The 22,811-nt window shown below is 41.9% G+C and overlaps 1 protein-coding gene across 1 annotated transcript in view; it reads left to right on the forward strand.

Annotated features, from left to right (window-relative positions):
* antxr1a (ANTXR cell adhesion molecule 1a) overlaps positions 1 to 22,811 on the forward strand; it is a 77,657-nt gene that overhangs the window by 16,747 nt on the left and 38,099 nt on the right. Inside the window, exons 4-9 of the mRNA XM_065247692.2 lie at positions 12,087 to 12,168; positions 14,967 to 15,000; positions 15,933 to 16,012; positions 17,994 to 18,062; positions 18,469 to 18,549; positions 21,830 to 21,890. Of these exons, the coding sequence (XP_065103764.1) occupies positions 12,087 to 12,168; positions 14,967 to 15,000; positions 15,933 to 16,012; positions 17,994 to 18,062; positions 18,469 to 18,549; positions 21,830 to 21,890 (407 nt within the window). The remainder of the gene's footprint in view (positions 1 to 12,086; positions 12,169 to 14,966; positions 15,001 to 15,932; positions 16,013 to 17,993; positions 18,063 to 18,468; positions 18,550 to 21,829; positions 21,891 to 22,811) is intronic.

Raw genomic sequence — 22,811 nt, forward strand, 5'->3', positions numbered from 1 at the left:
AGAATGCCGTTGCCGTTCCACCAGAGGCGGTTGCTTAAAGTCCCTAATGTCTGACATAATACTCTGATAAAAGCGTCTGATCTGCGCGTCTTTCGTTTCATTTTACAAGCTTGTGAAAGTTGCGCGATCTTTTTTCACCAATATGAGAGAAAGCTCTTACATATACACGGACATTTAACGTTTACTTAAAACATAAGCATTGTACTCTGACATAATGTCTGACATAATACTCTGATAAAGCGTCTGATCTGCGCGTCTTTCGTTTCATTTTACAAGCTTGTGAAAGTTGCGCAATCTTTTTTCACCAATCTGAGAGAAAGCTCTTACATATACACGGACATGTAACGTTTACTTAAAACATAAGCATTGTACTTTGACATAATATTAATTCGCGTCCATTTAAACCCGTCATGGTTGCTTTTTGTATGTGATTTTAAGCGGACATATCATGACAATCAGACTTTTTTCATGTTAAACATAAATCTGTGTGCTTTGATGGATCACAGGCAAAGGACATTGCAAATTGTTCATTTTTTTCTCATTGCTTTTGCTTTGTAGCTACTGGAACCCATGTTAACCTTGGCATGACACGGCCGGGCCACCGTACGAGTTAAAACGCGTTCCGAATGGGGGGGGGGGGCTAGAAAGTATTATTCAGTTGCTTGTCATATAGACTTTCACCGCTAGATGGGAGTAGATCTTACACAGTGGAGCTTTAAATTGCACTTGTTTAACGGCATTCCCATTAATGACTAACTTGTTGTTATGACAACGTTTGTCATGTGATGTATCAACATGACGGATGAAGTACGTCTGAATTAATTGTTCATGTTGGCCATCGGTACCAAATGTATATATATGACCTTTTTAAAGGGTACTGCCTGGTGTCAGCTTGGGACCACTTTGATAATATATTTCTAACAGTGCATTGTGGACATTAGAAATTAAGTTAAGTTACCAAAAAAACGTATCACAATGTGTGTTATGCATTTCAAGTAAATTACAAGTCAATAATGCCTCAATCCTGCAATGAGGTGTTTAGAGGGCACAATTAGTACTAAGAAGGGATACAGTAAATATACCGTAGATACAGAGACCTATTTCATTGTTTACTGTACATTGCGGCAACAGTCACTGGCCCAGATTTAAGCTATTCATCCGTCCACACGAGTCTTGGATCTGCAGTGGCTTGTTTCCAGGTGTCGGCCCCTCAACCGGAGGCTCGTGAGAATAAGAGACCCTGGGGCAGTGCCCCCATTAGCTGTAATTCACATTTGGGTTTGAGGTGTTTTGACCACAGTAAAGGATAAATGGCAACACATTGCTGCAGGAACACATTTTGTTATCCAACACTGAGAGCAGACCCATAAAGTACAGTATGTGACAAGACAGAACATCTGCTGTATGCATTAAGTCTTCTTCACGATCATCCCTAAAAAAAAACAACTCCAAACCTACCGCATGTGGTTTATTAAGAAATGTCACTTTTGTAAGTTGCCAATTCCAATAATGACCGTGAGTAAACTTTTGCAATGTGTCTTGAGAGGTGGTAGATGTTTATTGCCTTCCTGCTCTCCTGTTTAACAAATGGCTTATTTCCACTCTTCCTTTGATCCTTTGCTAATTTGTGAGTCTTCCAGTAACAGAAGGAATGCAGTGACTACAAAACAGGTTATGAAAGCTTTTTCTTTTTTTACCGATCAGCTTGCCTTTAACCCAACAAACAGGCAACATAGTTTAAAAGAATACAACATTATTGTTGTGCGTAGGTCCTACGACATAGCCTCGACACTGTAGGCTATGCATCAGTTTTCATACGTACTTCAGCGTCTTCATCCGCTTTGACGTGCAATTACACTGTTAGACCGCTAGTAGGCAGTATCTAGACATGTAATCTATAGCAGCGCAACAGCCAAAGCAGCAGCAGCTTGGCCAGTAAACCAACAAATGAAGAAGAAACAGTAGCCGTTTCTCAATATGCGTTCTTGTCTGTACTTGTGTTCTTGTGGACTTGTGAAACGTCATCAGTCGCGGCCCAAGTACTGTTCCAATTCAAAGTTCGCATCAAGCCCAAGTTCACATAAAATCCCCGGATGTGTTCTTGATCCGCCCATTTTATCGAGGATGCATCAGAGGAGACTTGTGTGGACTTATGACAGCGAAGTTTCCCAGAATGCATTTCGCGTCAGGAGTTCGTTCTTCCGAGTCTGAACTTGCAAGTTCGAACTACGAAGGACACAAGTCCGAGTTCGGCGTACTTGGTTTTGAGAAACGGCTAGTAGCTTGTTGTGTATGTTTTGAAAAGACCAGCAGTGATGGAGTTAAAGAGGTGTAAAGTACTCGAGTAAATGTACTTCGTTACTGTACTTAAGTATTTTTTGGGCTACTTTGTACTTGTACTGAGTATCAAAAATATAGGCAACTTTTACTCTCTACTCAATTACATTTTTGATTGGGTATTTGTACTCTTTACTCCACTACATTTGAAATGACACTTAACGTTACTCGCTACATTGTTTATTCGTCAAATAAAAACGAGACGAAAGTGTCAGAGGGTGATGATGGATAGAATCTGTGGTCGCGAGGTAACACGCACACACACAACTGAGGGACTTCATTTGGCTCTGCGCAGAGCAATCGTATGAAATCAAAGTACTGCGAGAGCGAATCAAATGCATATGGAGAAGTCTGGTCTCGCAGTACTTTGATGTCAAACGCTGAATGGCTTGCGTTAAGCCACCGTAGCGAGACATCTGCGTGCTGCGTATGTGTCATAAACTGTAGAGAAAAGTTCGCGTCTGGTCTGAGAGAAGAGATAAAGAGCAAACATATGGATGCATATCACATTTGCTTCAGTCAAGGGACCCTTTGTTAAACATGTGATGCTACAATCAAAACAGAAGTGATGCGCGATTGCAGGAGGGTCATCCCGCAACTCAAAGGCAAGCACAAATGTTTATATACTCTGATGCTACCTTATCAGCTAACCTGAGCTGGTACATAAGTAAGGGATAATGTAGAGGCAGCCGGTAGTTATCGGGAAATAAGCCCCGACAGTGTGATCAGGACCCGACGCGAAGCGAAGGGTCTTGTATCACACTGAAGGGGCTTATTTCCCGATAACTACCGGCTGACTCTACATTATCCCGCTTATTACACGGCTACTTGTCACATAAGAAAAAAAACTGGACATGAATATGAATTTGAAACATTTTATTGGCATATTTGTTTTAAATTAACATTTTTATCCTTCCGCGAAACTTTGCACAGATGCATAAAATGATCGTAATACCTTATTAAGATCCTCTGCTTCATACTTGTCTCCATTTTTTCTCTTTAACCAGTCTTTGAGAAGTTTTAATGCCCATTCTGTATTTTTTTGTGTGTTGGCTTCAGGCACGTGCACAGATAGGGCTCAACCTGTGCAGAACACATGCCCTTTTTGTCCTTACACTCCGAAGTGCCCTTTTTTGGAGGTGTTTTATTATTATTATTTTATATATATAAATTAATGCTATTGTTAAACATTTACCTCTGTCTGTGTGTTTTACAAATATATTTATCAAATAAAATGATTAAAAAACGTCTCGGTTACGGATGTAACCCTCGTTCCCTGAAGGAGGGAACGGAGACGTCACGTCGTGACCGACGAATTGGGAACTCGCTTAGAGAGACCAATCTGCTTCGTATACTACTAAAACGCCAATGAACTTGGCATTGAGATATTTGCATAATGCTGGCGCCGCCCCGCCAGGTGCCTTTATAAGCAGCAGGTGCAAATAGGGAAATTAGCTTCTTTTCGCTGAGAAAGCCGGGAAAATGAGACCGGCCGATAAACAGCAGGTGGCAGCACCTGTGGCGACGGGACGTGACGTCTCCGTTCCCTCCTTCAGGGAACGAGGGTTACATCCGTAACCGAGACGTTCCCTTTCAGTCGGTCACTACGACGTCACGTCGTGACCGACGAATTGGGAATCCCTACCAAAACGCCACTAGGGGCTGACCTCTTCCAGTGTCTGCGTAAAGCCCTCCGGTTCCACTTAAGGAGGAGGAGATAGGTTTTAAGGCAGAAGGCCGGGCACTAGATGTTCCTTTAACCCCACAGAAGTGCCAGCGACTGGGAAGCGCCCCACCTGAGCGGGATAGGAACGCTGCGGAAGCCACCGCCCGTCTTAAGGGCTAATGGTGGGCGAAGTCAACCGTAGTTGAGGAATAAAGACAGCCGTGGCTGTGTAAGCAAAGCAGTGCTCTGCTAAGGGAAACGTGGGCTGGTAGGATTAACCCCACGGAAAAATACTCACAAAGGAACCCGGTGGGACACAATGTGGAGCCCGAGCCAGACACGTAGGTTCGCGAGGATACAGCTAGTGAAAGGCTGACAGCCAATGCTCCGCAACAAAGGCTGCCAAGGCAGCGGAGGAAGAACAATTCAAACCATTACGCATTTTTGTTCTGAAGGCCTTCCATACTGACACAGTTATGAAGCATCAGTTGGAGGCTGCAAGCCGACCTGCGAGACTGCTCTCCGTGCTCCCCCTGATGAGGAAAGAACACGAGAGGATACAGGCTCGATACGAACACTGTAAAATCTAGTGAACGTATTAGGTGTCGCCCAACCAGCAGCTCTACAGATGTCTGTTAGCGAGGAACCACGAGCTAAAGCCCAAGATGAGGCAACACTCCGTGTGGAGTGCGCTCTCAAATTAAAGGGGCAAGGAATACCCTGAAGATTATAAGCCAGGGCGATAGTATCAACTATCCAATGAGACATCCTCTGCTTAGTGACAGCTTTCCCTTTCTGCTGGCCACCATAACAAACAAAGAGCTGGTCTGAGGTCCTGAGGCTTTGCGTGCGATCCACGTAGAGTCGCAGTGCGCGTACGGGGCACAACAAAGCCATGGTTGGGTCTGCGTCCTCCGGGGGCAGCGCTTGCAAGCTCACCACCTTATCTCTGAAGGGAGTGGTGGGAACTTTGGGCACGTAGCCTGGTCTGGGTCTCAGTGAGACAGCGGGACCAAACTAAAAGCACGAATCGTCAACAGAGAATGCATGTAAATCCCCTACTCTCTTCATGGAGGCCAATGCTATCAGGGTCAGAGTTTTCATTGATAAAAACATCAGACTCGTAGACTGCAAAGGCTCAAAAGGGAGACCTGAAGGCTTCAGCACCATGGACAGGTCTCAGGAGGAAAGAGGGAGGGCGCGAGGGGTTTAGCCTGCGAGCGCCTCTTAAAATGAAATAATTAAATCATGCCGGCCAACTGATCTGCCGTTGATAAGAGAGTGATGAGCAGAAATAGCGGCGATATCAACTTTAATGGCGGAGGGACAGCCTACCATCTAACCTATGTTAAAGATATAAAAGCACAATGTTAATGGGCATTCTCTGGGGTCCTCGCGTTGCGAAGAGCACCGGGTGACGAAAAAGGTTTCTTTAAGCGCGTAAGCCCGTCTTGTGGACGGTGCTCGAACCGCGTCGATGGTGTTAGATACCGCTTGCGATAAATCACCTAAACCTTGCGCGCGCTCAACGACCATACATGGAAATCCCACAGGTCGGGGCGCGGGTGCCATAATGTGCCCCTTCCTAAAGAAAGAAAGTCTTTCCTCAGGGGAAATCGTCAGGGAGGGGCTGTCGCGAGGAGCATTAACTCTGAAAACCAATCCAGTACGGGGCGACTAATAAAAGGCTCTCCTCGTCCTGCCTGACTTTGCACAGTGTCTGCGCAATAAAGCTCACTGGAAGGAATGCGTATTTACGCACCCCCCGCGGCCAGCTGTGTGCCAACGCATCCACGCCGAGGCTGCCCTCGGTTAGTGAATAAAATAGGCGACAGTGGGTATCGTCCGGCGACGCAAACAGATCTATCTACGCACAACCGAACTTCTTCCAAATTAGCTGGACCGTCTGGAGGTGGAGTCGCCATTCGCCGGGGGCGCAGCTCGGGAAGCGCGTCTGCCGCTGTATTGAGCGAACCCGGGATGAAAATGGCACGAAGGGACCTCAGATGCTTCTGACTCCAAAGGAGGAGATGACGAGCGAGATGCGACAGGTGACGAGAGCGCAAAACCGCCTTAACGGTAAATAACGCAACAGTCGCAATGTTATTGGTGTCGGCTAATACATCCTTCCCTCGCATCTCCATAGCGGAGCGTACAAGTCCCAGATATACAGCGCACCGCTCGCGGCAGTTGGGGTGCTATGCACACCCCTGAGACTGCAAGCCCGTCATACGTGGCTGATCATCCCGTGCTGAGGGCATTGCAATATACAGAATGCCAGGAGACCCCTCAGGGGCATATCTTCTATCGGAAATGCCGGGTCTACCACAGGGAAAAATTTAAATGACACGCAGGTGCAATGTTTACACGGTGTATGTCGGTGTGCCACGCTCTCCTCGAGACTCGATCGTAAGCCAATGCTGAAGCGGTCTCATATGAAGCAGCTCGGGCGGCGTCACAACCGCAGCATGCTGTCATATGTCCAGGAGCTTCTGAAATTGTTTCAGAGGGACCGCGTACTTCCCTCGAATTAAACCGAGGCAAGTCAGAACTGACTGGTTGCGCGCTCTTGTTAAACACGTCAATTAGTCGACCGAGTCTTATTTCCATACTGAGAAAAAGGATCCTCTGCACGGGGCAAAGTTGCTCTTTCCCAGTCGACCTGAAGACTTAAACGAGCGAGATGCCAAAGCATTAACTCTCTGTGTTCGCGCACGTCTGCCAAGAACGGGCTATTATAAGTCGACGTAGAAAAAAGCAGAATGTGAACAACGCTCTCTCTCTGACATTTTAATGCCGTGACTAGCACATGGAGACACGGAGAGAGAGAGACAGCTCGAATGGTGTACTTCGTATTAATATGCCCACCCCACGACGCAGAGCGAAAAACGGTCTAAAGCGAGGGGAGATGGACACATAAAGTACACGTCTACAGGTCTAAGGCTGCAAACCGATCTGAATATTGAAATACGAGCCTCGGCGTTATCATCCAAAAAGAACACCTTCGTAGAGCCGGTGCGTAAATCAAATCGATCGTAACCCGCCGCGTATTTTGGGTACTATGAGATAAAGGCTGGAAAAACCCTATCATCATCATCTCGGTAAGAGGGACCGGCTCGAACATCCTTCGCCAACAGGATATCGACTTTTGCACGCAGTACATGTGCATCGGACGCTTTCACTACAGTGAAACGAAAGCCCGAATTTTGGGGTGTGCCGGATTCGTAACCGAGGCGGATCGTGCGTAAAACCCAACGAAACGGGCTGGGAACTGAAGCCAAGCACCCAGGCACCGTACGAGGAGAAAACGACACTACCGAAGTACCCGCGGTGGGGCAGCGAAGCGAGACAGGTGGGACTGCCGGTGCGTCTGCTGTGACAGCATAAACATCTACAGTATGTGTGTGTGACACTGACCTGAGCCCGCTGAGGGTGACGGTCGTCTGGTCTCCTCTGCGGAGAGCGCAGACTCCGATAAGGGTGCTGGTGGTCCGGTCTCCTCAGCGGAGAGCTCGAACTCCTCAGGTCACCCGCTGGCGATAGAGGAGAGGTAGGGTGAGCTGGTGTGTGCCCGCTCACGGCTCTCTCGATCCTCTGGAGACCTGGAGAGGGAAGAGGAATGCACTCTATGTGTGGTTAGTGGGTACCGGCTAAACAGCCGGTGGAACATATGCAAACCAAGGATTTTCCACCCGACCCTCTATCGGGGGAAGGAGCTCCATCTCCTGAAGAGTGATCCTCTGCCAATCCGGGTCGCCCTTCACTGGCCACTTAAACTCCCGATTTTCACGGGAAGCGGCTAAGCGGGCGGGGCGAGCTGCTGACGACCGGTTCCCCTGCGCTGCCGAGATGGGGTCCGAGGAGGGGAACGGAGGTGGTCGCCGCAGGACGCCGACGGCGAGAGGCAGACTGAGGAGCCGGCGTGGTGGACCAAGGGCAGCTCTGTTCCGCCGGGGCATGACCTAGGAGATCGCCTCAGTCTGTGCAGCGGAGCTGTACGACTCCCCTGGCTCGCCGAAGAGGCCGGTCTGTGAGACAGGAGCATTCAAGTTGTTCTCGTCTGCGTCCGTCATGTCAGCCAGACACAGCCAAAGGTGGCGATCTTGAACCACTGAGGTGGACATCGCACGACTGAAGGTCGCGGCCTCCCTGGTAAATCCTTTGTGAGCCTGCAGCAACGTTATTACGTGCAGGGCTGAAGCCGCCTCTCCGGCATGCCTGATGGGCAGCGTCCGTAACCGGACGACTGTCTACAAACACGGGAGGGAAGGGTTGGGTGGTCCCTCCAGGAACGCATCCCGCTCCACTGAAGGGGTCCCCGCCCTTAGCGGCTCCGTTGGTGAGGGAGGTGAGGGGTGAAAGCTGAACGGCCGGACGGCCGCAAATCACGTCAGCTCTTCGTGCCGTCGGGGAAGAAAGGCACAGGAGGAGAGGACCAAGAGGCCCGAGCAGCTCCGAAGTACCAATCATGTGGGCGGGACGGTTCGGGCGGAGAGGGGTTAACCTTTCCAACTCTACCGTCTCCGCCGCTCGCGGGCACGGCCGCCATCTCCGGAACGACTCTGCCTCGGAGGAAAAATGGACACCCCTCTGATGCTGCAGAAGTGACGGGACCAGAAGGAGGTCCAATGGATTCGGCAGACATCGTAGAACACGACTCTGCAGTCTCCACCGGAGCCTCAACCGGCTGAGGATGAGAAGGCCGGTAGGTGGAGGACGCATCCTCCGTCCTACTCAGCGTAGTGACGCGAAGGGCGCCCTGCGAGCGCTTGACAGCCGCACCATGGCGGCGTCAGCACTGCAAAGGCGCGGACAGCGTTCCCGTAGAAACGACAGTCGTCTCCGCAATCCAAGAGGGTTATGCTCTCACAGAGAGAACAGAAACTCTCCACGAACGCAGCCCCGGAGTGCTCGATGCCTGAGCACGAAGACAGCGCTCGTGACCGTCACTGGAACCCTTATACTTCTCGCATCCAAGATCGCACGGGCGAAAAGCTTTCCTGAAAAGGACGCTGATCCCCGCATATACGAGAGAGTGGCTGCCTTTAACAAGGCACAAAGCTCTCTCGTATCACTCTTTTAGGGAAATTCACTCAGATGCTTAGTTGATGAGCGCACAGGAAGGCAACGCACACACTAAACTCAAAACAATAAACAGATGTAGAGCCGTGGAATAAGCGAAGCGTCCGCTGTGATACTGCTAGTTCAACCAACTTCAGCAATCAAATCCCAACAGAGTAAAGTAGCTTCTCAGTAGCAGATAAAGCCGGCTTTCGAAGCGAAAAAGCTAATTTCCCTATTTGCACCTGCTGCTTATAAAGGCACCTGGCGGGGCGGCGCCAGCATTATGCAAATATCTCAATGCCAAGTTCATTGGCGTTTTAGTAGTATACGAAGCAGATTGGTCTCTCTAAGCGAGTTCCCAATTCGTCGGTCACGACGTGACGTCGTAGTGACCGACTGAAAGGGAACTAAATATTTTTGGATCCGCTCAAACTGTCTGTCAAACATCTTAACTCCGCCCCCTGAGTGCAGCGAGCTGAAGTTCCACAGCAGTCAGAGGCAGCTGAACGTCTTGCAACGGTAAATAAGTATCTTGTTGTTTGAGTACAATGCTGTCTCATTACGAAAGAAACACTAGTATGTATATAACGGTGCATGTTTTATAAATTTGAGCAGAGCCGAATTATCCATAGACAGGATTGGTCGAGTGGGCAATCAGGGGGCACTAAGACCTCCAAACTGCGACCAAATTGAGTTTTTGACAAAGCGCGAGCAGTTTTTAAACAAGTGTTCACCCATGTGAAGGGCACCCGTGACAACAATACGGAATGCACGGTCGGGTTTTTACCGCTTTTTTTGCATGACGCGTCTCAATCGTTAAACTAAAGTCAACACATCTCACGCGAGAAGACGCGCCCGCGCGGGTAAATGTCTAGCCTACATAAACACCAAAAACATATCAGATTAGAAAGGTCTTAGACATACTTTTATGTCTAAGATGTACTTTTACTCAAGTATGGCTTTCAGCTACTCTTTACACCTCTGAGTTAAACAGACAGCCACTTTTGTTGCAGTTTAAGTTAAATCACTCCTCAACTTGGCCCATCTTTGTTCTCACCACCGCAAATGGAAATGCCTATGAAGAAATGCGACGCAGTTTTTTTGTACTTGATGGGAGGGGTTCCAGTGGATCAATCACAGCGCTTGCAGTCCGCATAGAACGGACGCGCTGTTAACATTTTACAGAGGCACGTTCAGGCTACGCACAACCTACGCATAACCTACGGTGTAGAACTGACGCATGACTATAAATTACACTTAAACCCTGAGTAGCTATAAAAACTCAACTTTAATCTGATTGTTATCCAGAGATCTCTTCTGTGTTGCCTATTGGATTAAAGGAAATGTCTAAATCAATGCCTGTTCTCAAACTGGGGGTGCTGAGATGGTGCCAGGGGGGACCCAGTTTTATGACATTTTATCAAATAAATGAATTTATCATAAATTCTGTCTGTGTAATTAAATCTCAAAAATAAGAATACTAACCAACAGCACTACCGTTATAATTTAATATGTTTTGGTTAATTTAAATATAAAGGGCTCTATCTTACACCCGGTGCAATGCGCGACGCAATTGTCTTTTGCTAGTTTCCACCCTGCGCAATGATCATTTTCACGTTTAGTGCAACGTTGTTTAAATAGCAAATGCATTTGCGCCCCCTTTTGCGGCCATGGGCGTTCTGGTCTGAAAACGAGGTGTGTTCAGGCGCATTGTTGGCGCGTTGCTATTTTGAGGCAACTAAAATAGACTAAACCATTGACCAACTAAAACCTGCTCCAAAGTCTAAAGTCAATGGCGCAATATGTTTTTTTGTTATTTAAAGAGCGCATTAGTAATATGCGCCTAAACGGGACGACAACGCGGGTTTGCTTATCACATAAATGAATGCGCAGCAGCACAAAAACGCTTTTAAATATGAAAGATTAAAGGATTGAATGTAAAAGATTATTATTGAGTCTCTTGGACATAAATGAGGACTAATTATGAGACGTTAGAAGACAAAAAGAGCTGCTTCACCTGTAGCCTGGTAAGTAAATAAATGCTTTGCTTTAAACAAATGCATCTGTTTTTAAATGGTTTTTTTTAAATGCTACCTCACTGATTTATTGTATATGATAACTCTGTACCTGCGGATATGGTGAGATGAGAATCATTTTTAAGTAATGCTTAAAAAAACTGCCCAAGTGCTGTAACGTGCGGAGAGCCGTTTGTAAATTCCTTATCTGCTGTTTGTTACAAATAAAGTATTTTTAGAGTACAAACCTTTTCTTACATACTTGTAAATTATTTTTTTTATGATATTGGATAGCCATACATTTAAAGCAATTAAAAGCCTGCTATTTTACTTCCATGACTAAAAGAAAAAAGGTTTTAAAGGTTTTAATAAAAAATAACAATTTCAATACAAGTGAAAAACAACACAATTATTTAACATAAATCTTAAACTGGGGATCTTCTTCCTCCGCTTAGTTTTTCAGTTTACAAAGTCCGTCATCTAAATAGGGATTAGACATAGCGCCAGCGCAACTGGCTTTTTTTTGAAGGGGATGAGAGCTGAGACTCTCATTGTTTTATTGCACATTATGTCCAAAATACTCCCATTACTCATAAAAAATTAGGACCAACCCTTTTCGACCATGCACTCGGCGCACAAACCATTTTTCCCGTCGTTAAATTAACAAAAGTGGATTCTGACACGCCCATTTAGACGTTGTGCTGTGCGCTTTAGACAATGCACTTAGATCGTTAAAATAGGGCCCTAAGTCTTGGAATGTTGTATGTAATATATTTTCTTTGGGGGGGCACATGGATGCACCGTATGGGGGGGCGCACGCAGAAAAAGTTTGAGAACCACTAACCAAAACTATTTAAAATGTATGTATAAAGTAGAACCACTTTACTGAAAGAAACACTCCACGACACTCAAAGAGTATAAAAGAGTTTAATTTTGGTTATAAGTTATTTCTTCATAGCTTCTCTCTCTCTCTCTCTCTCTCTCTCTTTGTATGGGGTTTTCAGGGATCTTATTCGTAAAGGTTTGGAGGAACTCCAGAAAGTGCGGCCAGGTGGAGACACTTTTATGCATGATGGCATTCAGAGGGTGAGTTGACCGGCAGAATCATAATTTTTTAGCCACATTTACACTGATGACGTGTCGTAAAGTAGTCTAGATTTGTATTTGGCAAAAATTCTGACAAAAAAACAGGAAAATGCTTTTTTCATGTGTCAATGTTATTTTTTTTAAAATTTGTTGTTATACTGTCAGAAAAATTGGTACACTGGTACAATAAGGCAGTACCCTTTATAAAGATCCTAAAATGAACCATTTAGGTACAGATATGTATACATTTGTGGTATTAATATGAACTACTTAGGTGCAAAGGTGTAGTTTTTGAAAGGGTACCACCCCAGTGACAGCTAGGGACCTTTTTTGACAATTTTGTTTTGATAATAGCTGTAGTGAATTGAAAATGCACCCCATGGAAACCCTACCATAAACTCCTATATAAACGGTTTCATTGGACACACATTCGTTGTCGCTGTTATTGTCTGAGCGGAACTTAACTTCTGGTCTCTGTTTGTTTAATGGTCTGGCTAGTAACTAAACTGAACTCTGGAACAAATAGCTCGTCAAAAAAAACAAATTTTTTGGTTTCCTAAAGACAAGGAAGGACAGCCATCATGGATAACCACTGTGGGAAGGGAGGTTTGGGAGCCGATCTGTTGTCAAGATTGTAAACATTAAATAGTACACATTTTACACAGGGTAGTTTTTGATACGCTTTAGCTATGATTTAAACTAAGTTAATCAGCTTGTTGTTTTTTTAGCTTGTAAACTACTCTAAAAGTAGAGTATTGTTATTGATTGTTTGCAGAGTTTACCGGAAGTTACGTTTGTTCCACGAAAGCTTTATGTTGTTACTGCTTCTATATTGTTTTTATGCTCAGGTGAGGTGGTTTATCAGACAATTCGTAAAAGGAATATAACTCAAAACTACAATTGAAATTTTTTCCGCATTTACAGGTCATCTGAGATGCGTAAAAGTCACATGATAATTTTTAAATATGCCGTGGTATTGGAGGACAAGACAGAAGGTATGGTCAACTTAATGCAGCGTCACAAGAACCGACAAGCACACGACATCAAAATACCACAAGAGCGATTCAGGAGTCGACCGCTCGCTCTTGTGGAACTTTGATGTCATACGCACGTTGGTTCATTAACATCGGTTAATGGAAACTCCATCATTTCGCAAGTTTTTTGTGCAAATCTGTAATACAATTGTTTGGGTCATTTGTCCATTCCCCCAAATACGACCAAAAGATGCCCAAAGTTAAACTATTATCAATTTTTCTATTAAGACAAAATGCAAAAGTGAACACAATCCGCTGTAAACATCAGATGTGGTGTACTCGTTCAAAAATTGCCACTAGAAGCAGCGATGATACATCTTTGATTGTGAAATACCATTGGCTCGTGTGTCTCCTGATCGATTACATCATTACGTCAGCTAAGAATGTGAAGCTCTTTTGGCTCTCATCGCAGATTGCGTCATGCTCTAATGTTCAGGTTTATGTTTCAATGAGATCTGACTGTGCACATTGCATTCATGGATTTCTTCCCAAAAATGATCGTAAAGACGGTTTTAGCAGCAACAACATAAACAAACAGCTTTTGTGGACTAAACCTATTTCCACATACAGTAGAATCAATAACAATACAGTCATTTTAGAGTAGTTTATTTCTGATAACTAGGGGTATAAATGACAAGTAAATTAACTTTGTTTATCTATTATATCTAACACATATCAACTATTACACAGCATAACGTTACGTGTAAAATGAATGTATAATGTTAGCTGCATGTCCTTGAATCCTTGCCTGACTGCCAAACCTTTCCACATGTTATGATCCATACTCGTCATCTCCTCTTGTCTTTAGCAAACCAAAACATTTTATTTTCCACAATGTTTTAGAGATCAGTTTAGCCACTAGCCAGACAAAAACAAAACGTTTATAGTATGGCTTCAGTTTGCAAAGTTTACAACCTGAATTGTCTGTAATACTTGTATACTTTATATATGTTATACTTCTACTAGTTTTTTGTCAATTTATGCAATAAATACCTGTGACTGTACTTTTACTTGTGTGTTGTGTTTTATATGGTTAAGAAGTAGTTGGGTTTAGGGTAATGGTGTGGTTAGATGCTCCAAAATATCTTTAAAACCATAAATGTTTATGAAACCATTTCGACATTTACAAATTCATAAATTAAATGCCTTGAATCGTACACAGTCTCATGTAGATGCATATAGCACAAAGTGTGAAAATCGTGAAAACTCAATATGCCAAATTCATTTTTTTCTGTTTTTTAAACCATTTTTGCTTGGGTTTAGGGTTAGATTTGAGATTTGCTTAAGCAGGTTATTTAATATACAGGTTTATTTTTAGACCATGGTCGCTTGGAGTTTGGGTTAGAATTGGGGTTTGAGTTAGGATGTCATTTTTATGTAACAAAAGTTGTTCTAACCCTAAACCCAAGCAACAACGGTAAAAAATAGAAAAAAATGGAGAAACCAATAAATAAAATTGGAATTTTCGGCATATGTTTTGCACGATTTTTACATTTCGTGCTATTTATACGCAACTCTGTGAGACTGGGTTGTCTAATCTGACATATAGGGCAAAGACTTTTAAATGTAACCGCAGGTTGTATAACTACTGCTACTAGAGAGAGAGTATTAATCCCTTAACACGTAAATTTCATTTGTAATAAGGTGCTTACACAAACAAACTATGAGGTTGTTATTTTTGGGGGATATTCTCAAATTTTGCAATATCTGAAGCATGCTTTCAAAAGTTTTATTAATTTTTCCCTTTTTTTTTCTTTTTACTAGGCAAGCGAACAAATTTACTATGGTAACACTGAGGGTGAGTCTATTATATAATATACAGAACACTGTTGGAGAAGTATAAACAGTTTACTTATTACTTGAGTTCAATTTCTATATCCATCCTCTTCTGGTCTCTAGTTGACATTTCTATTCAATGACCTAATGGGCACACGCGCGCGCACACACACACACGCACACGCACACACACACATATATACAGTACATATACACATGCTAATCACCATTTGATGTGGTTTAAAACCTTAACTAAAAGTTGTCTTAAAAACTAATACCCAATACCCGTTCTTGTCCTAGGACAACTCTGATGAATGTTTTTGATCCAACTCAAGTGATGACTAGTATATTTATATATAGAGAGATATTTATAGATTGAGAAAAGATCACATCATAAATAAGATTATCAACATTTATGCATGTGAAAAACACTTTTACTCAAGGTGACATACAATACATTACAAACTTTTTATCAGTATGTTCCCTGGGTTAGAACCCATGACTTTTGTACTGATATGCAATGCTTTACCACTGAGCTATACATGAGCAGGAGATTATATTTGCATGCATGAATCAAACTGACCGTATATAGAAATTCATCACAGTATTTGAGCAGAACTTGACTCCAGTGTCTCAAAGGGTTAACAAGCTTTAATCTAGACGCATGTGCGTTGGCTTTATGGCACATGTTAGTTATTACTGAAGGTAGATCATCTCGACCAATGTAGCCATATTGGGTGACAAGACAATAGTATGTAATTGTTTTAAATATACCTCATATTGGTCACCAAAAATACTTAGCCGGCATCATTTTCTTGAGTTTTTGTCTTTGTTTAGTTTTGGTATGTTCTTTCTTCAGTCTGTAAAATGTATAATTTAAATATAATTTTGGCATGACATCATAACTTGATCTTATTATAAGTTTTATGACAAACACATTGTTTCTTTGTAAAGGATACAGAACAGCCAGCGTCATCATCGCCCTCACAGATGGGGAGTTACATGAAGATCTCTTCTACTACGCTGAGAGAGAGGTAAGAAGAAATAAAATGTTAAAACAGTCATGAGCACTCAGTATAAATGAGGTTAAAGAGTTTGTCCGTGTCCCCCAAGTGAGGTCATTCAAATGCTGCCAATGAGATCACACATTTTTGTGTTCTTCATCATTCCGTTACACAGCTGGTCCCAGTAACAAAGCAATATTAATCCATATGAACCGTGTCTTAAGGTAAACAAATGAATAAGAAAGAAAGAAAAGACAAACCTACAGTGTGAGCTAGTTTGAGTATGAACAAAGCACTGATAATGTGATAACGATGGATAATTGGCACATGTATAAAGAATAGGAATGCAAATCTCCTTTTAAAATTAGCTATGCCAAATGGTCAGTAAAAGTATAGGGGGCTAATGTTCAGAAAAACTGACTGTCAATCTCAAGAAAACTTTATTTTGTAGCCTGTTACCAAAATTTGGTTTATGTAATTTTGACCTGAAATGTTTAACTAGTAATTTACAATTGTGAAGGCAAATATTTACATTATACCTACACTCTTAAAGGTCCCGTTTTTCCTGTGCTTTTGAAGCCTTGATTGTGTTTACAGTGCGCAATATAATGTGTTCATGTTTAAAAAAAAAACACATAATTTTTTACACATAATCATTTTGCAGATATTATTTATGCTCTAACAGCAACATTACACACTAACTTACGTTTGAAAAATGGGATCAGGAAGAATGGGATCTTTAAATAAAAGGTGCTTAAATGGTTGTTCACAGTAATGCCACAGAAGAATTTTTTTTTTTAGTTCCACAAGAACCTTTAAAGAACCATTTCTTTTTTTAAATAAAATTAGAATAGCATAATAGCATAATAACATAAGAAATAAGCAGTGAGACTGAAATGCAACCAAAAGGGGAGTTGAATCTCTTGCTGTTCCCGCCCACTTCGCTTGTCAACAGGACACAACACCTGAGACCTATCAGACTTTTATAAATAAATATTTAGGCAGATATTTTTTTATTTTATTTAAGAAATTAAAACACATTGATGCAGATTAAACTATCCAACAGTGTGTAAAATTCATCAACCTTAGAAATATACAAAAGCAAAACGCAACACGCACAATATTGCAGCAATAATATTAATTCACATCACTAAAACATCATTTATAATAGTAAACCAGTCACAAGGACCTTTAATATGCAAAATATACACATTTATTCACATACAGTTTTCAATGTTTATTTCAAAATACCCAGAAGTCACGGGCGCGCATGGAATCTTGGCATATCCAATGCTGTGACGGATACATCTTTGGTTCCTTGGTTTCAGGGGAAATAAAGGCCACATTTGGAGGCTTTTATGTGAAGGAGCCTTCAAATTGGGACAGTCTTGTTGCGGCACGGTGACGTAATTTGCCTTCAAGTACGGCCTTAGAAGGCCACAGCCCCTGAATTGGGATGCACCCAACGTAGTGACAAAAGTGCTCTATAAAGCAGTTTGTCCATTTAGCGCTTCTGTACACTCTAAGAAAAGTTGTGTTAATTTTTTATATATTTTTTGTGTTATACTGTGTTTAACACATTATGTGTCATTTTCATGTTGATTTTGTGTTCAAATAAATAAAAAGGACAACACAAGAACAAAATTTGTTGTTCCAATAATAACAGAGATGTGTCTAGTTAGGGACAACACGTTAAATGTGTTGGCCCTAACTAGACCCAGAATTTGTTGTTTTAACACAACTGTTTTAGGACCAAAAAAAACATGATGGCTTAAAATGGCAACTTTCATGTAGTGGACCTATGGTGTATGTAGATAAAACGACTCATTCTAGGGTAATAAAAACAATTCAGATCATTATATAAGGTCTTTATACACCACTGATAATATAGTTATGTAGATTATATTGCATTTCTGTCAAGAGATCCTTTTAAAAGTTACCCAATACACCTTTACTGTCTAATAGTTTTCAGGTAAGCATTTCTGTTCTTGTATGTGTGTGTTTTCTTCAGGCCAATCGCTCTCGGAGCCTGGGTGCATCTGTTTATTGTGTAGGGGTGAAGGACTTCAATGAGACTCAGGTGTGTGCATAATGGTACAGTATGATAGATCTTGGCACTTGTTTACAGTATAAAATATTTTCATGAATGATGCTTTACACAAACAAATATATTCTTTAATATAAACCAAACTCTAAAAAGTATTATCCATTTTCTTTTGGATATGGAAATGCCATATTTATTGACATCATGGTAATTACTGGCTATTTTCTGTTTAATACCTTTACATTACAGTACAGTAATGTTTATACTATTGTACAGTACATGAATGTAGTAATCATTCAGTAGTACTATAGTGTGTAAGTGTTATGATAGTACCATTAAATACAACCAAATTGCCACAGTACTTTACGTTAACAAAGCATAACTAAACAGTTGATAATTTTATGTCAGTAGTTTGTTAATAGTTTTTATTCATCTTCTCTAGCTGGCCAAAATCGCTGACAGCAAAGATCACGTTTTCCCAGTGAATGATGGTTTTGAAGCACTACAAGGCGTCATTGATTCGGTAAGAGTTTATGGTAATGTGCTTTAATATGATTATTTTCCATAAAAAATGCTACCACTATGAAAACTCATAGATTGTGATCAATCATTTATGTGCTTGTTTGTATTGCCTACATTGAATAGTAGTTGGTCTGGCATATGGTTTGTGAACAGCTTGGAAAGAGGGAAAATGAATAAAACTGAGGATAAAACAGAGGATCAAAGAAGAATATTAATTCAGGTTTTCTCCAATATCAAAATTCTGAGAAAGTCCTGCAATGTCCCGCTTTGACTGCTTTAATGCTACAGTCAACGGGAGTCAAATCAAACATGATCAAAGCTTTCTCATATTATTATTTCTTTTCGCAATGAAAGGAAATATATTTTAGCTACTAAGCTGAAGCAAAAGGAAAGAGGAGTTGTTTGGGTGAAGATTGGTCTCATCACTGTAGAGGTTGTGAGTGTTTTGGGTTAAGACTGGAAATCTTCCGGCTGGATTCCATCTGTTGCCCATTAGCTGAGTGCTGAAAACAGTTGGCTGAGACTCAACAGAGACAGTGTGTTGTAAATCAACAGGGTCCTTGGGATTTAAAAGCATACTTCCATAGATGACAGAGGAAGACTGTGGACATACTGTAGATCAAAACAACCTCATCAGGTGGTACAGGTGATGACGGATATTTCCAGTAGCAGTGAGATAAATGAAGCAGATGTACACTAGTCAACAGTTGAAGTGGATCAAAAAAGTTTATCAAAGTTGTCCTAAGACAGGAACATTTTAAGACAAATTTTATAAAGGTTTTACCAGTGGCAGCTGATGACTTTTCTTCCAAAGGTTGCAAATTCAAAATATGGCACACGTGTGTTGCTCGTCATGTCAAAATGTGTGTTTGTCGCGTCGTGTTTTGCTCGTCATGTCAAAGTATGTGTTCGTCGTGTTGTGTGTTGCTCGCCATGTCAAAATGTGTGTTTGTCATGTCGTGTGTTGCTCGTCATGTCAAAATAAGTGTTCGTCGTGTCATGTGTGTGTTGCTCGTCATGTCAAAATATGTGTTCATTGTGTCATGTGTGTTGCTTGTCATGTCAAAATAAGTGTTCATCGTGTCATGTGTGTTGCACATTATGTCAAAATATGTGTTTGTCATCTCGTGTGTGTTGCTCATCATGTCAAAATGTGTGTTCGTTGTGTCATGTGTGTTGCTCGCAATGTCAAAATATGTGTTCGTTGTGTCATGTGTGTTGCTCATTATGTCAAAATATGTGTTCATTGTGTCATGTGTGTTGCTTGTCATGTCAAAATAAGTGTTCATCGTGTCATGTGTGTTGCACATTATGTCAAAATATGTGTTCGTCATCTCGTGTGTGTTGCTCATCATGTCAAAATGTGTGTTCGTTGTGTCATGTGTGTTGCTCATTATGTCAAAATATATGTTCGTCATCTCATGTGTGTGTTGCTCATCATGTCAAAATGTGTGTTCATTGTGTCATGTGTGTTGCTCGCAATGTCAAAATATGTGTTCGTTGTGTCATGTGTGTTGCTCATTATGTCAAAATATGTGTTCATTGTGTCATGTGTGTTGCTCGTCATGTCAAAATATGTGTTCATCGTGTCATGTGTGTTGCTCATTATGTCAAAATATGTGTTCATTGTGTCATGTGTGTTGCTCGTCATGTCAAAATGTGTGTTCGTCTTGTCGTGTGCGTGTTGCTCGTCATGTCAAAAATTGTGTTCGTCGTTTCATGTGTGTTGCTTGTCATGTCAAAATATGTGCTCATTGTGCCATGTGTTGTTCGTCATGTCAAAATATGTGCTCATTGTGCCATGTGTGTTGCTCGTCATGTAAAAATATGTGTTCGTCGTGTCATGTGTGTTGCTCATTATGTCAAAATATGTGTTCATTGTGTCATGTGTGTTGCTCGTCATGTCAAAATGTGTGTTCGTTGTGTCATGTGTGTTGCTCGTCATGTCAAAATGTGTGCTCATTGTGCCATGTGTGTTGCTCATTATGTCAAAATATGTGCTCATTGTGCCATGTGTGTTGCTCGTCATTTCAAAATGTCTTTGTTGTGTCTTGTGTTGCTCGTCATGTCAAAATGTGTGTTTATTGTGCCATGTGTGTTTCTCGTCATGTGTCTTCGTTGTTTCATGTGTGTTGCTCATTATGTCAAAATATGTGTTCATTGTGTCATGTGTGTTGCTCGTCATGTCAAAATATGTGTTTGTTGTGTCATGTGTGTTGCTCATTATGTCAAAATATGTGCTCATTGTGCCATGTGTGTTGCTCGTCATGTCAAAATATGTGCTCATTGTGCCATGTGTGTTGCTCGTCATGTAAAAATATGTGTTCGTCGTGTCATGTGTGTTGCTCATTATGTCAAAATATGTGTTCATTGTGTCATGTGTGTTGCTCGTCATGTCAAAATGTGTGTTCGTTGTGTCATGTGTGTTGCTCGTCATGTCAAAATGTGTGCTCATTGTGCCATGTGTGTTGCTCATTATGTCAAAATATGTGCTCATTGTGCCATGTGTGTTGCTCGTCATTTCAAAATGTCTTTGTTGTGTCTTGTGTTGCTCGTCATGTCAAAATGTGTGTTTATTGTGCCATGTGTGTTTCTCGTCATGTGTCTTCGTTGTTTCATGTGTGTTGCTCATTATGTCAAAATATGTGTTCATTGTGTCATGTGTGTTGCTCGTCATGTCAAAATATGTGTTTGTTGTGTCATGTGTGTTGCTCATTATGTCAAAATATGTGTTCATTGTGTCATGTGTGTTGCTCGTCATGTCAAAATTTGTGTTCGTCGTGTCGTGTGTGTGTTGCTCGTCATGTCAAAAATTGTGTTCGTTGTTTCATGTGTGTTGCTTGTCATGTCAAAATATGTGCTCATTGTGCCATGTGTGTTGCTCGACATGTCAAAATGTGTGTTCGTCGTTTCATGTGTGTTGCTCGTCATGTCAAAATATGTGCTCATCGTGCCATGTGTGTTGCTCGTCATGTAAAAATATGTGTTCGTCGTGTTTTGTGTTGCTTGTCATCTCAAAATGTGTGTTTGTCATGTCGTGTGTTGCTCGTCATGTCAAAATATGTGTTTGTCGTGTTGTGTGTTGCTCGTCATGTCAAAATATGTGCTCATTGTGCCATGTGTGTTGCTCGTCATTTCAAAATGTCTTCGTTGTGTCGTGTGTTGCTCGTCATGTCAAAATGTGTGTTCGTCGTGTCATGTGTGTTGCTCGTTTAGACATTATCAACATAAAAAAACAAAATTAATCTAAATATCTGCTGTTTTTTATGTGTGTCTTTCAGATCTTGAAAAAATCATGCATTGAGATTCTTGCTGCAGAACCTTCCAGTATCTGTGCTGGAGGTGAGTAAATATTATATCTTTATACAATAGATCTGACCATTTGATCCACAGCTCAGACTCATGCAATGCCAAGACTAATGAGGCAAATAGCCAAAGGCAGTCATTTGCGGTGAATAACCAGGGGCCGGATTCACAAAACATTCTTAAGAGGAAAATTCTTTTTAACTGTCAATTTTTTTTCTCAAAAGAAAAATATTCTGATAAAAAACTGTTCTAAATAACATCTTAAAGCAACACTATGTAGTTTTTTTTACCTTTAAATAATGTCTCTAAAATTATTTCAGTGATAGAACAACTTTTAACTGGACAAATTGTACTGTTGCTGCAACCAGAGCAGCCTCCTAGCTGCTACAAGCACACTCTGAAAGTGGCGGTGGAGGGTAGGAAACACAGCCCCGCCCCTCCCCCTGCCTGCAGAAGAGTGTCTGATACCAGGCACTGTTGCGCTTTTCAACCACATGGGGGAGATGTAAGTCTTTTTTACATGGAAACTACATAGTGTTGCTTTAATGTTATGATAACCTCACAGCAGTCTAAATCTCAAATGTAAAATGTTTTATAAGTTCATTTGATTGTTTTAAATGCTGAAAGCCTTGGCACACTTCACCCTCCACCCTCCCCGTCCGACTCTCGTGCAGAAGCATGTGCGTGGGAGATGGAGCCGTGTGCGGGAGACAGAGACGGGCACGGAAAAGTGAAGCACGCACGGGCCCAGAGTGCTCGACCCACACGATGGGCCAATATAATCTTCTATAGTCTTAACATACCACTCGTTTGTAGTATATATCACGTTAATGATCGCTAGGTGGTAAAAAGATTAATGGATGGATAAGTGTATTGTTACCCCATGAGCAGGTTAGTATAATTCATTTCAAAGCTTGTCATTTTTCTTCAGACAAAAATTAAGTAAATATTTAAGAA

Source organism: Paramisgurnus dabryanus, chromosome 11 (assembly GCF_030506205.2).
Source record: "Paramisgurnus dabryanus chromosome 11, PD_genome_1.1, whole genome shotgun sequence".
Classification (NCBI taxonomy): domain Eukaryota; kingdom Metazoa; phylum Chordata; class Actinopteri; order Cypriniformes; family Cobitidae; genus Paramisgurnus; species Paramisgurnus dabryanus.